General features: G+C 59.2%; 1 protein-coding gene across 2 annotated transcripts in view; it reads left to right on the forward strand.

The window, feature by feature from the left end:
• The window catches only part of DISP3 (dispatched RND transporter family member 3), a 64,231-nt gene that overhangs the window by 30,050 nt on the left and 17,850 nt on the right, over window positions 1-16,331 (forward strand). For both annotated transcript variants that reach the window (XM_044996216.1, XM_044996217.1), the window contains exons 2-8: window positions 4,231-5,185; window positions 7,410-7,629; window positions 9,692-9,828; window positions 10,669-10,803; window positions 11,075-11,235; window positions 12,265-12,404; window positions 13,573-13,718. In XM_044996216.1, coding sequence (XP_044852151.1) covers window positions 4,231-5,185; window positions 7,410-7,629; window positions 9,692-9,828; window positions 10,669-10,803; window positions 11,075-11,235; window positions 12,265-12,404; window positions 13,573-13,718 — 1,894 coding nt within the window. The remainder of the gene's footprint in view (window positions 1-4,230; window positions 5,186-7,409; window positions 7,630-9,691; window positions 9,829-10,668; window positions 10,804-11,074; window positions 11,236-12,264; window positions 12,405-13,572; window positions 13,719-16,331) is intronic.

A 16,331-nucleotide genomic window follows, 5' to 3' on the forward strand; every position in this document is an offset into this window, starting at 1 on the left:
ACCCTGCCGCTTCATCCTTCGGCAGCAATTCGGCGGCAGGTCCTTCCCTCGGGGAGAGGGACTGAGGGACCCGCCGCGGAATTGCTGCCGAAGAGCCGGACGTGGCCACCCCAAGCACCTGCTTGCTCCGCTGGTGCCTGGAGCCGGCCCTCCTGGGCATGTTTGGCTGGTGCCTCTTCCTCCTTCCCTCCCACCCGTGGCGAGCTGCCCGGTGCCGCCTAGGTCCCAGAGCTGCCGTCCCACTCGTGCCGGCTCTTTAGGAGACACGTGTGCGCCTCGGCAGCAGCGTAACTGCAGCCAGCAAGCGGCTCTCTTTGGCTGGCGAGTGACTGCTCGCATGGCGCGTGATCCATGGCTGGTGAGGGAGCGCCGGGCGAGCCCTATCTCTGCACGGGGTCGGCAGCCTGAGCTGGCCTTGTCCTCTGATCCTGCAATCCCGATGCGGGCAGAGTCCCCACAGGAGCCAGCTTTGACTAGGGCTGTGAGATCAGGGCCCGCTGGCTTGACACTGATGCTAAAGGAAAGGGAACACGGCCTTATCTGAGCACTGGCAGTCCCTAGACAACACAGCAGCCAGCAGAGGGAAGGCGAGCTTGCTCCTGAGTGGTAATGAGCAGAGGAAATGCAGCTCTCTGAGCTCTCTGCTCTTGGAGCTATGCTGCCCGTCTCCTTCAGTGCCGTGCCGGGGGTTAGATCAGCTTTCATCTCGACCCAGGCGTGAACCGATGAGGGGCTGTGTGAGAGCCGAGTCCCAGGGGTGAGGCTGGGCTGCATCTGGCTCTGCACCCGCACCCGTGGTGAAGTCTCCTTTGAAGGGAGTTCAGAGCAGGGGAGAAGGTGCAGAGCTGAGCGAGGGGAAAATGCTCCCGATGGCTGGCCCCTCCACCTGCAGAGGGGAGCAGGAATTGTTCTGTTGTCAACCAGGCCTTCCTCCAGGTCCTTCCTTTTCCCTAGGTGCAGAGGCCAGGCCCTGAAGATCCCACCCCCCTCCTATTTCTCCTGCCCTTTCCCCTCCCTTCCAATCCACCTTCTGGAGGCAACTCCCTTCGGATCCCACCCAGGGGCCAGACTCCGATTCATTTACACCGGGGTGTGTCATCCCGGAGCAGGAACTCCATTGGTGCTAGTGGAGTCACTCTGGATTTACGCTAATAAAGGCCCCAAACCTCTGGTAAGAGGAGGTGTCACTAGACAGGGATACAACGTAGCTCCCCAGTTATAAGCAGCTTCCCAGCCCCGGTTGGGCTAGAAGCAATGGGGAGGGTGGGGATCTTGACATCTGATATCCTGCCTCAGGCCCGATCTGCACTACAAAGTTAGGTCGACCTAAATCGATTTGTCTCCAGCTCGCGGTGCATGCGTTCCTGCCTCGATTGCTTTCCTGCTGACGTAATTCCCCTGTTACAGTGAAGCAATAACACCACCTCTCCGAAGGACTTCTGTCGACGCGGTGCAAGTGCAGGTGCTGCTTGACCTGTGTCCACCCTAACAGTCCTCCAGCAGCTGTCCCCCAGCGCCCTGCATCATGGGATGGAAGAAGTGGCTTTGTGCATACTTGACCCCTGGTTCCTAGCAAATCCCTGGGCGAATTGCTGGGGTCTCACAGAAGCCCTGTGAAAATGTCCCACGAGGCTCGCGCCCAGCCATGGGGCACGGCTTTTTCCATTGACACAGCCCCTTGTGAGTACACACAGCACTGATGCAAGCAGCCAAGCGTGTATGCACCCGAGCAATAGACGACAGTCAGTGGCTGCACGCTGCTGCAACGCGAGTCGACCGAACATTGTAGTGTAGACGTGGCCTCAGATTGCAGCTTACTGGCCTTTGGTCAAAAAAAGAAGAGGGTGTGATTACTTTTCCTCCTGCACTGTTACCATGTCAATTTCTCTCTCTCTCTCTCTCTGTCCCCTCTTCCCTTTCTTGTCACGCACAGGCACTCCTGGTTAGGATTACTGGCTTTTCCCGCCTCTCCTCAGACGCTCAATAAATGCGGAATGATTATAGCTTTTTACCTCCCTTTCTCACGAAGATTATTTTAAAAAAATTCGATACCTGCCCTTGGCTGGGTCCTGCGGATATGGGGGGGCCCAGGTGGGGTGTCTGGGCCGTGGGAAGGGAGGTCAGAGGAATGTAATTGCATGTCTATAGCATTGTCTCCGCATGGGTCACCAGCAGGGTTTGGACCTAAGATCTCCAGCACCCATACACAAATACTGGCTGGGTGGGGGCTGGCTGGACGTTGATCGTGTGAGCAACACTAGCCTCTGCTCAGCGTTGTTAATCTGCTTTTGGCTTTTCCCCAGGGCCTCAACCCCAAAGGGTGCCCTGCCCGGTTCTGGAATGTGCACGCTGGAAATTGAATAACCCCCTTAGCTGATCCTGAACCCAGCCCCACTCCCTCCGTCACGTCCAGGATCTTCCTGAATGCTCTGAGCCTCCCCTTTGCTGCCTTTCCCCGGGGATAGTGCTGGAGCTGCTGCTTTTTACGGTGGGGAAAGGGAGCAGAGGTGGTGAGGCAGACTCCAGTGCCCCCCCTTTTGGCCCAAGTCCCCCTGCACCCTCAGATATGCACTAAGAGTCTGGTGAAAGGGAGCCGCTGTGGCTGTCCGGACCTCTGCCACGTCCCCTGCTCCTGCACCCTGGGGGAGCGGAGCAGCGTGAGGGGCGAGGGTGGGAGCTGGGCACAGCTCCCTGCAGGCTGGTGGAGGCAGGCAGGCTGGGAACACACTCGTGTGCATGGCCGCCGAGCCGACTGGTCCCTCTGTAGACGCGGCAGGTGGGCGGAACAATCCCGGCGTCTGGGGCTGACGAGTTGGGATTTAATGTGTTGTGACAATTCCCAGTGTTGCTGGTGGCTTCGTTGGCTGGGCTGGAAGGGGGGGGAGAGGTTGGGGGAGACGGGAGCTCCTCACGGAGGACTCGCAAAAGCCCTGGGTGGAGGTGGGGCAGTGACTCAGGGTAGCTTCTCCCACAGTGACGTGAGCGTGGGCTAGTGTACAGGGCTACTGGCCGACTGGGTAGGATCGTGTGCCACAAGGGAATGGCCAGGCCGTCGCGACCTGTGTCTGGGATTCCCTGGCTGGCTGGAGAGGGGGGGTCCCCAACACACTTTTTTCTTTAACCCAGGATGGGTTAGGCCAAGAACCACTGTGCTAATAGCTTTCTTATGGAGAGAAGCCCCCCTGCTCGCGCGTTGCCCTGCGGTGTCCGTCCATCTCCCCATCAGCGGGGAAGACAAGGGTGTGTCCTTGTCTTCCCCGCTGCCCCTACCATGAGCAGGCTCCACCCTCCCCAGAGAACTCTAGCCATGGGACTGCGTGTAGCTTCCAGTTGTTCCCTAGCAAGGGATGCAAATTTGTGCAGTAAACCCTGGCGACGGACTCCCATGGCAAGGGGTTGGGGGGGCCCCCGAGGCTGGGCGGTTCTAGGCCGAAGTGTTGGGGTAACGGCTGGTAAACCAGCCTGCCCCTTTTGCCCTCGGGGACCATGGTGTTGCAATTGTCTCCTGGAAGTTAGAAGCATTTTTCACGCGTTGCCCAGGAGATTCCTGCCTGGCTGCCCGCTCCCTGCGCCGGCAAGGTTTGGGGACTGATACCAGGGACCAGGATGAATTGTGCTTGTGCGCGCTGTCAGGGAAGATACATAACACGGCTATAAATACCTGGGTTCTCAGCCTTAGTGCGAGGAGTCCTTGGCAGTGTTCATCTGACGGCATAAACTATTCCTGGGCACGAAGGGGAGGCCGGCTAACTGCAATGCAGGCGGGGGCTGCGTGCCCAGAGGATTCCCTCCGGTCTGCGGCCGATGGCCGTTGGAGGCACGCAGGGCCCCTCTGACAAAGCGCCGGAAGTTGGGACAGCGCCGCAGGCCGCTTTCGATCCCTGTGTCTGAGGCACCTGGTGCGGTGGAGCTGGGCAGGGTCCCGGCATTTGGTTGCTATGGGAGCTTAGCAAGGAGGCAGGGTTGGCACGGCTGCAGCCACGGAGCAGCAAGGATTAGGCCGGGGCATCAAAATAGAGAGGCTCTCTGGGAGCCTGGGACTCCATCCCTCCCCCGAGCCCGGCATGCCTCGGTCATTGCTGTGACTCTGTCTGTGCTGTCTGGGAGAATTCCTCTGCCACCCCCAGCCCCTTTGCGGTGCCGTGGTGGGCCCAGCCGCAGCTCCCTCCCGTGCTCCCTCCGTCCTGCGGGTGCCCTGCTCACTCCTGTGTCTGTCCCCCTTCACTACAGGCGCTGGACATGGACGCTGAGGATGACCCCTTGTTGCAAGACGCTTGGCTCGAGGAGGAGGTGGAGGAGGAGGAGGTTGCCTTTGGCCTCCGGAAGAGGAGTGAGGGTCCCCAGCTGTGTGGCAAATGCCAGTGGAATCCCAGGCCGCTGCCAACAGTGCTGCCGGTGTCTGGCTTTTGGAACGTGCTTGGCTGGGTCTTCACCAACCCGTGCTGCGCCGGTGTTATCCTCTTCCTGGGCTGTGCCATCCCCACCGCCCTGGCCGTCGTCATGTTCCTCCACTACCCTACCCTGGATATCGACATCTCCTACAACGCCTTCGAGATCAGGAACCACGAGTCCTCGCAGCGCTTCGATGCGCTCACCCTGGCCCTCAAGTCCCAGTTCGGCTCGTGGGGCCGGAACCGCCGGGACCTGGCCGATTTCACCTCGGAGACCTTGCAGAGGCTGCTTTTCGAGCAGCTGCAGCAGCTCCACCCCAACGCCTCTCGGCTGGGCAGTGGGGCCAGACCAAAGCGCAGCGCGGCGCTTCCCGTGGGAGGAGGGAGGACCAGCCCTGCTGGGCCCGAGGCCTGGCGGAGCCCGGTGAACCAAACCTCCCGCCTCGCCCGGGGCGCTCCGCACTGGGACTACTCCAGCGCCTACGTCAGCGCCAACACCCAGACGCACGCCCACTGGCGCATCGAACTCATTTTCCTGGCCCGAGGGGACGCCGAGAACAACATCTTCACCTCCGAGCGCCTGCTCACCATCCACGAGATAGAGCGGAAGATCATGGACCACCCCCGCTTCCGGGAGTTCTGCTGGAAGCCCCACGAGGTCCTGAAGGATCTTCCTTTGGGCTCCTACTCCTACTGCTCCCCTCCCAGCTCCCTCATGACATACTTCTTCCCCACCGAACGGGGAGGCAAGATCTACTATGACGGCATGGGGCAAGACCTGGCTGACATCCGAGGTGAGCCCGGGGAGGTGGGTGGACTTGGACTGAGGCGTGTCTGGGTCTCCTTGTATGGCTGGACAGCGCCTATGTTGTGGGCCCGGCCAGATTAGATACAGTAGTGCTGATATCCGTCCGCCCTGGGGAGGCTTGGCTGGACTGAGGAATGGGGAGCTCAGGGTTTTAGGGCATGGGGCTCTCCCTTTGCCTTTCCAGCCAGGCTCAGGGGTTATGCCCCTGGAGTTTTCCCACCCTGGCCTTGTGGGTTTGTCACTGGATCAGCGAAACCGACTCTGAATTTGCCCTCTCGTCCCTGTTTCAAGACTTAGTACCAGTCTTCATGCCACTGAGATGGGGACCTGGCAGAAGCCCTGCACTGCTGGGCAAGGACCCTGGGTCTGAGTCCTTTCGGGCTGATTCTCTGCCGCCCTGCCCCTTGTATTGTCACGAACGCCAGTGCAAAGCGGGTGCCCTTCTGCTGTAATTGCACTGGTGTCAATGGCAGTGCGAGGTGCAGAGCGATGGGGAATCAGGCCCTTTGTCCCCTCCATCATCTGCCCGATCCCCAAGTCAGACTGAGAGCCCTGGACCCGCTGCTAGCAATTATCATAGCGCCTAGGAATCCCAGTCAGAGATCAGGGGCCCTCTGCGCTAGGCCCTGTACAGACAGTCGTTTGGCCTTGGAGAGCCTCCTGTCTATGACTATGTCTACACTTGGAGCTGGGGGCGGGGGTGATTCCCAGCTCATGTAGACGTGCTCGCACTGGAGTGTCGCTGCATGAGCCCGGGGAGCAAGGCCAGCTGCCCCGAGTACCAGCCCGCCTGGACCCCCTAGATATGTGCTCGGGCTGGCTAGCCCAGGCCTGCTACCGGTGTGACTGCAGCCCCTCCTGCAGGGGAGGGTTTCAGGGTAGCTGGAAGTGAATCACTGCTAGTCCGTGGGAGGGATGTGGTTGTGGAAAGCAGCTTCCATCTGTCTCCCAGGCATATGCTGCCGACTGAAAGCCAGCCAGAGCGGCGTACAGGGAGCAGGCAAGTGATTTACTCCATCTGCTCCATTGCGAGCAGCAGCTCTGCTACCCGTTACCTGCTCCAAAATAGGCCCTGGGTCCTTGCTGCTGGACTCATTGCAACCTGGAATTCACGGATTTGTGACTCAGAGCCACCCGGCCCGATTTGTTGCAGTGCCCTGGAAGGAATGTGCTCTCCATGTGGTAGGACCGTGTTTTCCAGCATGCACGGGAATCCCAGATCCTTACCTGAGTTGGGTGGAGTAGGAGCTGCACGCTTTATTCGCCATGGCAACCCTACGATCAATGGTGGCCTTTGGCCTCCGTGATATATGATGCTGCATAGGGTCCCACTCACTCTGGCTAGTGCATCCCACCCTATAGGATGCCACTCCCGGCTTCCCTATCCTGATCCTGTGGGGCTACAGCAGAGGCAGGATTCCCTAATGACCCCACCCCCTATCTCCCACGGGGAATGTCTGGCTCCATCTTCCCGTTGTGGGCTTCTCAGATTGCTGCACTCAGGAGCCTCTCCTAAGATCATCTCTCTGGGCAACAGGGCCTGGGGTTTCTGAGCTCCAGGCAGGGCCAGCTCCAGACCCCAGCGCACCAAGCGTGCACTTGGGGCGGCGTCCCGCGGGGAGGGCGGCAGGCGGCTCCAGTGGACCTCCTGCAGATGTGCCTGCGGAGGGGCCGCTGGTCCCGCGGCTTCGGTGGAGCATCCGCAGGCGTGCCTGCGGGAGGTCCACCGGAGCCGCGGGACCAGCGGACCCTCTGCAGGCACGTCTGCAGGAGGTCCACCGGAGCCGCGGGACCGGTGACCGGCAGAGCGCCCCCCGTGACGCACCGCCCTGCTTGTGGCGGCGAAATTACTAGAGCCGCCCCTGGCTCCAGGCCACCAGTTCAGAGCAGCTGTGGTTGATACCGATGTGGTGGCCCCGTAGCTCTGAGCGCAGGTGACATGGGGAGCAAAGCAACTGTGTGGAGACAGGATGGCTGTCACAGCCGTGAGCCCTCTTGTTGGCTTATCCATCCCCTTCTCAGGCCGGGCTGTCCAGATGGCTCTCTGGCCGGGAGAGCAGAGGATGGGAGAGATCCCACTGAGCCGGCTGCTCTCTGATGAGAGAGAGGATGAGAGTGCATGGGGCTCTGTCAGCCTCAGGCTGGCCCCGTACGCCACGCCCAGCCGGCAGAACTTGACCTAAAGGGTTCTGTGCTGGTCTCTCCCGCAGGGTCCCTGGAGTTGGCCATGACCCACCCCGAGTTCTACTGGTACGTGGATGAGGGGCTGTCGGCAGAGAACATGAAGAGCTCCCTCCTCCGCAGCGAGATCCTTTTCGGGGCCCCCCTGCCCAACTATTACTCGGTGGAGGACAGGTGGGACGAGCAGCGCAGCAAGTTCCAGAGCTTCGTGGTCACCTACGTGGCCATGCTGGCCAAGCAGTCCACCAGGTGAGGCGGGAGGACCCTGCACGGAGCGGGTGACTTAGTATCCAGCCTGCAGGGAAGGGAGGAGACTGGAGAGGAGCAGGGGAGATGGTCTGTCACTTACATTAGAGGAGCAGCTGGTGTGTGAGGTGCACAAGGGGTTAATCCAGCTTCCTTCAGCTGTTACTCTTTGCACTGATGCTGGGGGGGCGAGGCTCTGTGGTTAATGCAGGAGGTGCCAGGCAGTCACGATCCCGTGAACCCTGCCGGGGTAAGTACAACGCGGAGGAGAGCCTCCTAATTGGAATGAGGAGTGCAGGATTTGGCAGAGTGGCTCGGACCATTGGCCAGCCTGGGTGGCCTCCTCCCTGCAGAATGCCCTTGCCACAGGTGCTGGAGCATGCGGCAATGAATGGGTCACACCCTTCCTCTCTGCTTTAATACCTCCTGGCCCCAGCAACGTGTATGAGACCATGCAAGGACCTAATGCCTCAGGCCAGTGCCAGCTGGCGTGGGGTTCGGCTTGTGAGCCCAGGGCAGCCGTTCCTGCGAAGAGCCAGGCAGAATGACTCCCCCACACAAAGGGTGTTCCAGTCCAGAGGGCCGGACTCTGCTCTCATCTGCCAGGGTGTCAATCAGGAGTAGCGGCAATGGGTGGCCTGGTATACCAGTATAAAGGTGCCTCACATCAGTGCACCTTAGTTCCCTTCCCATACGGGCGTAGCTCTTTATACAGCTCTAACTGCATCCGCACTAGGGCGCTTGTACGGTTTTAACTATACCAGTACAGTTACCATGGGACAACGTGTGTGTGTGTGGGGGGGCAAGGCCTGAGTCTGGGGGGCTCCTGGGGGTATGCACAGATGCGGCTGATGGCAGAACCTGGTGCTAGGTGAGGCTGTCCTTGCGGGGCCTGGTTCAGTCAGGTGGAGGTGTGTACAGATACATCGGGCTGTCACTTGCATCCGTCCTGCACCAGTCTAATTCCTCTGGCTTCGGCAGAGTTGCCCCTGTTCACACCGGGTCTGAATTTGGCCCTTGATGACGTACTGGCCTGTTAACAGGGGTGGATGAGTCTAATTAAAGCTAACAATTTAAGGGCCTGACTCTCCTCTTGCTCCTGGTGTCAGGCTGGAGGAACACAACTAAGCCTAGCAGAGCCAGCGAATGTTACCCGGAGCAGGATTTCCCCCTGTAAACGGGAGCTTGCCTCCCTGGGGTTCTGTGCTGCTGGGAGCCAGCTGGTCGGATTTGGGCTTTGTTCTGTGCCTGCCACAGCACCTGGAGGGGGAACCTCATCTGGCCAGTATGGGGGAGTGGTCCCAGGGAACCAGGTGGTCAGGCAGTGGCTTGGAAGAGGGCTTTCCAGCAGGTCACCTGCCTGTGTCAGGTGTAACTTCTCGTTCTCCAGCCATCTGCTGCTCTGGATCTCGGTACTCCTGACCTGCGGGGACTCTGATTTTCATCAGCCAAGTGAAATCCAGCCAGTGCGGGTCAGCTCTGAAATTCCTCTCAGTACGGGGCAGGGGAAGGATTGCAATTATGGGGAGCAGGGAGGGGAATAGGGACGTGGGTGCATATAAGCCCTTAAAAAGGCTGGATTACGGCATGCTCCTGCGGTGCAGGGCTATTGTATTCCTGGTTTTAATTATCTCGGATTACCTCTGCTCAGAGCCAGCTGCCAGCAGCAGAGGCTGGTAAATCATGCAGCGGTTCACAGGCCCGGGCTCTGCCTGCACCCTCTAGTTATTACATCTGCGCTTAATATAATAAGCCGTGATTTAAGATTCCAGATGGGATTGGCTTTGGAAGCTTCCGGAGCCGCTTGCTGACAGCGAGAACTCTATTAACACCTCTGACCGCAACGCACTGGAGGAATTTTAAAAATATGCGACCTGCTCTCCTGATGCAAACCTCGGCCACCCCTCCTTGCAATCTGACTTGATCCTGTCGCTCGGCGGCTTCCCGGGTGCTTCGCACGCGTGACCTCCCTCTGGTTTTGGAGGAGATGCATGTGGTTCGATCCTCCGGTGTTGCTCACTGTCTATTCTCCTCTGTGCCTTCGCCCTTGCTCTCCCCACCCCAGCAAAGTGCAGGTGCTGTACGGTGGGACGGATTTGTTTGACTATGAAGTGAGGAGGACCTTCAGTAACGACATGCTCCTGGCCTTCATCAGCAGTAGCTGCATAGCGGTCTTGGTCTATATCCTCACCTCGTGCTCGGGTAGGTTGCATTCAAACCCTCCTTCCCTTCCCTAAAGCAGGGCGAGGTCTGCAGTGAGCAGCCTGATGGAGTCCCTGCCTCAGGTCCCCGGAGAGTCCCTGGGCAGGTCATTCTCCAAGCTGCTCAGGAACGTTGTTAGCAGAGAAGCAGGGCCTCCCATGGCTGCAGAGACACAACCCGAATTGTCCAAGGCAGAGATCTTCAGGGGAGGGGAGGGTGGGGGCAGTGGAAGGGCTCCCTTGAGGGGATGTGGCCAATTGAGAAGCAGCTTCTCCTCTCACTAACTGGGGTAAATCTGGAATAACTCCACTCACTTCAACTGAGCTGGTATAGATTTACCCCAGTGTAACGGAGCTCCAGATCGGACCCGTTTCCCTACTGACCTGGATGAGAGTTGAACTGGTGGGAAGTGGAAGACTCCATGTCCCATTGTGTGGTCCTGGACCCCCCCACCCACCGCTGAGGGGGCACTTAGGCCAGCCTGGTCAATAACAGCCTCTGACTCTGGGTGCCCGAATTGAGACTCCATGCATCTAATTTCCAGAGGTGCTGAATGCCCACAGCTCCCACTAACACCCGCAGGAGAGGTGGGTGCTCAGCACCTCTGGATAACAGGCCCTCGACGCCTCAAAACCACCACCCGCCTTTGGAACCATCACCAGGCCTTGCCCCAGCCAGCACAGGCTGGAATCCCTCCCTCCTGACCAAGATGCCCCCGGCCAGGTCAAAGCTCTGCCCGGGGCGGGAGCAGGCCAGGTGCCCACACCCCATGGGCAGGACGGGGATTGCAGCCCGGGCGGCTCCTGTGCCGAGATTCCTAGCGTCACTCTCCTCCCGCAGTGTTCCTGTCTTTCTTTGGCTTGGCCAGCATCGGGCTGAGCTGCCTGGTGGCGCTGTTCCTGTACCACGTGGTGTTCGGGGTCCAGTACCTGGGCATCCTCAATGGCGTGGCCGCCTTTGTCATCGTGGGGATCGGTAAGTCTTTCCTAGCCTCCTCCCTTTGCTCCGCTCCCCGCCCACGCCAGCCTGCGGCCCGGGCTGCCCTGGCCGCGGCGGGTGGCGGGAGGCGCAGGCTCGACAGTGAGCTTAGACTTTGGTGGGCCGGGTCCCCAGCTGGTGTGAGTTTGTCTAGCCGCACTGACTTCAGCAGAGCTGTGACGCCTTACGCGCCCCCTGAGGGTCTGGCCCCAGGCATCTCTCCCCAGTGCGAGCAGCATTTCTGCCCCCCCTCTCTCGCCCCCCCCAGGTGTCGATGACGTCTTTGTCTTCATAAACACCTACCGCCAAGCCACCCACCTGAAGGACCTGCAGCTGCGCATGATCCACACCATCCAGACGGCAGGGAAGGCCACCTTCTTCACCTCCTTGACCACGGCCGCGGCCTACGCCGCCAACATCTTCTCGGAGGTGCGCCCGGGCTTTGCAGCAGCCCCCGCTGAGGTCACGGCCGCCTGCTAGAAGGCGTCACCCCCGGCCTTTCAGCCGTTCCCCTGCCACCGCCATGGGCCTGCTCTGGAGGGAGACTCCCTGAGCTCTCAGGCTCATGTAGATGCTCCTTGTGTGCTCTCCCCGCTTGAGGCTGATTCACTCCAGGCCAGCTCTGTTGCCCTGGGCCTGGGGCTCTCCTGGGGCTCTGAGCCGTACAGCTTTGCAGGGAGCTGGAGCTCAGCTGATGTGCTGGGACTCCTGTTCCCAAGGCCTGTGGCACATGCAATGTGCTGGACCTGGGAGGCAAATGGGGCACGTTGCTACCGTTGTCATCTACGCCTGGCTCTCCTGGTCTGGCTCCTCCCGCTGGGAAGGGAGGCTCAGTGGGGAGCAGAACTGGCATGTCTAAGGATCACAGGGTCCCTCCACAAACAGATGGGGAACTTTTCCCTTCCCGACTCCAGTCCCATCAGCCAAACGGGGGAGCTCTGGGGCCTGAACTGCAGAGGGAGGAATCCCGGCATATTCCACCCCAGGTTTTCCCTCCGCTTTGTGCACACCAGTGCTGCTGTCCCTGCCAGCACTGTGCTCACCAAGCACAAGGAGGGAATCGGATTGGGTCTTCCCCTGAGCCAGGGGGGAGAGTTGTGCCTCCCTCTCCTGCATGTGCACAGGGCCAGATACATGGGCGAGCTCCCCCGGCCTGTTAGCAATGCAGTAGGCCCCTGCCCCCGCCCTATGAACATCCCGACCGCCTGGGCAGCGTCTGCAGTGCCAAACGATCAAGTGCCACCCATCAGCTGAGCCCCAGGCTGGTGCCAGCTGAGCAGTCAGCTTTCACCAGGGGCAGCTGGCTCCATGGCCTTTGGCAGCATGAAGTGGCCAGTGTTCCCGCCCCCAGGCTCCTCTTGGGTTCGCTTCCCTCCATTATGTTGCCTTAGTGGGGCCTCTCGCTGGAAGGTCTCTGGGATCCACCTCCTCTGTCCTAGCTGAGAGTTCTCTCTGCAGATCCCGGCCGTGCACGACTTTGGTCTCTTCATGTCGCTGATTGTGTCCTGCTGCTGGGTGGCTGTGCTGTTCACCATGCCGGCTGCTCTTGGAATATGGACCCTCTACGTGTCTCCCCTGGAGAGCTCCTGTCAGACCAGGTGAGAGTCCTCGTGGGGCTGTTTGATCAGCGGCAGGGTGTGAACTCTTCCTGTCTCCCCCACAGCAGCCTGCCTATGCCAGGCAAGGAAACCACAGCCTGGGCGTTGATTTCAGGGAACAGCTGGTTGCCTGGGCTGTCCTAGCCAGGGGTTAGTGCATCCACATGGTGCATCCAGACATAGGGCACCTTGCGGCTGTGGTTGTACCACTGTATTCTGGGAATTCGGAACCGCCCATCCCGCAGTGCTCAGCCCTGCTGCGAGGCAGTGCATTGTGGGCCCCAGTTCAGAACTGGCTGTCTCAAAGCAGCTGCAGCCTCTTCAGGCTTCCTCTCCAGACCGGAGCTACAGGTGTTGCAACCAATGCATCGCAAGTGCCGTTGCATGTGGGCACCAGGCCCTGTCCAGCACTGCGAGCGCCATGCATCCCAGCCAGTCGTGTGCCTCTCCTCAAGCAACGCCCTTCGCCCCACCCGCCTCCAGCCTCCCGGGCAGTGGAGGTGGCACACTGACCTCAGAACTCTGCTGCCAGCAGGATTCAGCCCTTACGGGAGGGGAGGTTTATTCACTACCTTCGGGATCAGGCCAGGAGTCAAGGGTCGGATTTGGATGATGTTTCTGCCGGTGTAGATGGACCCAGGGTGGCTGCCGCAGAGTGACTCCAGATTTATAATCAGAGGAGCCAGGTTCCTTGCTGGCAGCAGTGGGTGCAGCCCCCATTGACTTCCATGGAGTTTGCCCCACTTACACCTGCAGAGAACTTGTCCCAGGATCTAATCTGCAGACTGAGGCACGCAGGCCCTGCAGACGTTCAGCCCAGCCCCTGGGGATGCAGATTTGTATCTGTAAGTCTGTGCGCGTTCCCCTTCCCGCCTCTCGGGTGTGGCACAGCAGCCGGCCGGGTTTAATTCCTTAAGAGCAGAAGCACTTGGGGAACCCCCGCCCCACATCTAGCCCAGTCTCTGATGATTTGCTAGCAGCAGCCGAGCTCCTGATACCCCCACCCCCGGCGCATTAGCAGTGGAAATGGCTGGCGTGGTGTTGGCAGTGGAGGGCCTAGCAGGTCGCCGGAACAGTCCCTCTCCTCTCAGAAGGAGACCAGGCAGCAGCTGTTCACAGGGTACGTAGCCCAGAGCTGCTGACTTTGGCTGCCTCCCTCCCCATCCAGCTGCAGTCAGAAGTGCGGGAAGACGAGCGCTTTGCCCATTGCCGACGGCCTGTTACTCGCCTCGGAGGACGCTGCTGGTCCAGGCCAGGGGCCGCTCCCGTACCTCGATGATGACATCCCACTGCTCAGCGTGGAGGAGGAGCCAGGTAGGTGTTCAGAATCCAGGGACAAGGAGTGTCCCCTGAGGGAGTGGCAGTCCTGGGTTCTCCTCCCGGCTCTGCCACTGGCCTGCCGGGTGACGACTGGGCTGCTCCGTGCCTCGGTTTCCCCATGTGTGAACTGGAGCTAATGATCCTTTGCTGCCTCCCAGGATGCTGTGAATCTGAATTTGCTGATGCCTGTGGGTCCTTGGCTGGATGTCACTTGAGGCATGACATTATTATTCCTCAGGAGTCCAATTAGGATCCAGTTTTGGCCAGAATAACTAACTACCCTATGAAGGGACCCAGGAAACATCTGGCTAGAGCACGTGGGCAGTACAATCCTCCCTCATGCAAGGCAATAATCAATTAAAATCCCAGTCCTCTCTGTAGTCTTTAATGTAACATTGGGTGAGCACGTGTGAGCAAAGGTACTTTGTCATTCTTCAGTGCCCGGCGCCTGAGGCCTCGGAGCACTTCACACGCATAGGGAGTTGGGCCTCACAGCCACCCATGAGGCAGGTCATTACAATTATCCCTACTTTCTAGGTGGGGAAGCTGAGGCACGGTGCAGGGCAGTGACTTGCATGAGCTCAGAACTGGGAAGAGAACGCACGAGTCCTGGTGGCACTGCTATGCCTTAATGACCAGACTGTCTGATCAGCCCTGGCTGGAGCGAAGGGTATCTCGCTGGGAAGGGCCTCTCCTTGGATTTTTAATGCTGGCTGTTAGCGCTGCCTGGTTGAAACTGCAGCCCCGAGCTCTGGAGAGTCTCCATCAGACCCAGACCCTCGGGGATAGCAGCAGGCTTGGCCTGGTGACCAGGGAGATGGGAGGTACGATGCGGCTGTCTCCTCAGGGCAGGTTTAACCCTCCTCCACCTGCGAATCCTCCCCCTTTCACCCTGCCCCGTGCTGGTGAATTCACCAGTCCCAGAACAAGCAGAGGTCAGGCTGCTCTTAACATGCTGCTGGGCTCCCGCTGCAAGGGCCGAGCCTCCTCAGTATGCCAGAGCCGCACAGGATGGTAATTTATGGAAATAGCTCGTCCTCCACGTCTCTGGACCGTACTATACAGAAGGACAGTTTCCTGCAGGGCCCCTTGGGCCCTGGGCAGCTTGTGAATGAGCCAAGGACGTGACTCTGCGCAGAGGCCCCGTGTGGTGTGCCAGGGCTGTCAGAAGGCACCTGGTGCCCTCTTCGACCCCACCGGAGAAAGCTCCATCTTGCCACTTGCAAATGAGAGGCTGATTCTTCGTGGCACAGAGGCAGCATGTGGCTGTCTGGATGAAAATTGGATGCTGCCATTCTCCTGCCATGTTAAAGAGACTGGAGTGCCTGCTGCCCCGGAAAAGCCCGGGGGTTACAGCCTGGGGGTGAGGGTACCGGGGGGACCAGGTTGTATTGGAGGAAGAGGGGTGGAGGGATCACTGTTTCCTTGTAAAGGTGCTAGGGATTGTGGTGGGGTTCCTACTGAACCCCAACATTCTGCATCACAGATTGCTTTGCTTTCTATAGGGCTGGATGCTGCCAAGCGCTGAGTGACCCACAGGCAGTGGGAACAGAGGGTGTCGGTACTTTTGCAGGACGGGGACTCATTTCCTACATGGTCATTTGTGACCATGGGTTTCCTTGGGGGGTGATTCCATAACAGGGAGACACACAGGGTGGTAAGTTCTCTGCTACACAGGACATACCAGATCAGGCAAAAGGTCAGATCCACGTGTGCTGTATTGATGGCAGAGTTCAGACCAAAGTCGGGGAAAGAACCAGCCTAAAGCATAGTACTGGGACTCAGGGCAGCTGGGGTCTGTTTCCAGGTTGCCTCTGGTTTAAATGTGTGATCTTGGGTAAGTTGCGGACCCTCAGTGTCCCAATCTGAAAAAAGAGGATAAGGGTGCTTCCCTGTCTCATGAGGGTGCTGCGAGACTCAACTGAAATGGTGTCAAAGGGCTTGGAGATCCTATAGACCTGCTGAGTTATTTATTCGCATTTAAGAACTCGCCCAAACCTTCACCCAGGGGCTACACTGATGCCAAATATATTAGGAGGGTTGAAAGAAAATGGAATGTAACATTTTTCCCCTTTCTTGGTTCCGACTGGTAGGAACGGTGGAAATGCTAAACCCCAAGAGAGACAGGGTGTTATCAGGGCATCCCAAGCCAGAACACAAATCCTCCAGCCCAGAGGTTTGGAAACTTCAGATCAGCAGCCCAGCCTTTGTAGGGGGTTTCTCCAACCCAGGCCTCTCGGGGGGCTGCTGCTTGCTCTCCTTAGCAGTGTGAACAGGGCACTAGACAAGGACTTGGGGAAAGGGCTTCGTTTCCTGCCATTGACCCACCGCGTGTCCTTGGGCAGCGACTTCACCTCCCTGCACCTCTGTGCTCCCGCCAGCTTCCCTTGTAAGAGTTTGTGCAGCGCCTATAGCGGCTACCCCAGTGGAGATGAGAGCAGCAGGTAGGTGGGCACATACCTCTGCTCCTAAGAGGAGCTGTAAGTCGCTGCCTTGCTCAGCTCTGGCTCCTGCTCCAGCCTGGCCAGTTGGTTTGATGCACTGAAGGGCGCAGGGCTGAGTGAAACTCGAAGTGGCCCCTAGTCTGTCCATCTGCCTGGCTGCTCT

Source organism: Mauremys mutica, chromosome 21 (genome assembly GCF_020497125.1).
Source record: "Mauremys mutica isolate MM-2020 ecotype Southern chromosome 21, ASM2049712v1, whole genome shotgun sequence".
In the NCBI taxonomy this organism is placed as follows: domain Eukaryota; kingdom Metazoa; phylum Chordata; order Testudines; family Geoemydidae; genus Mauremys; species Mauremys mutica.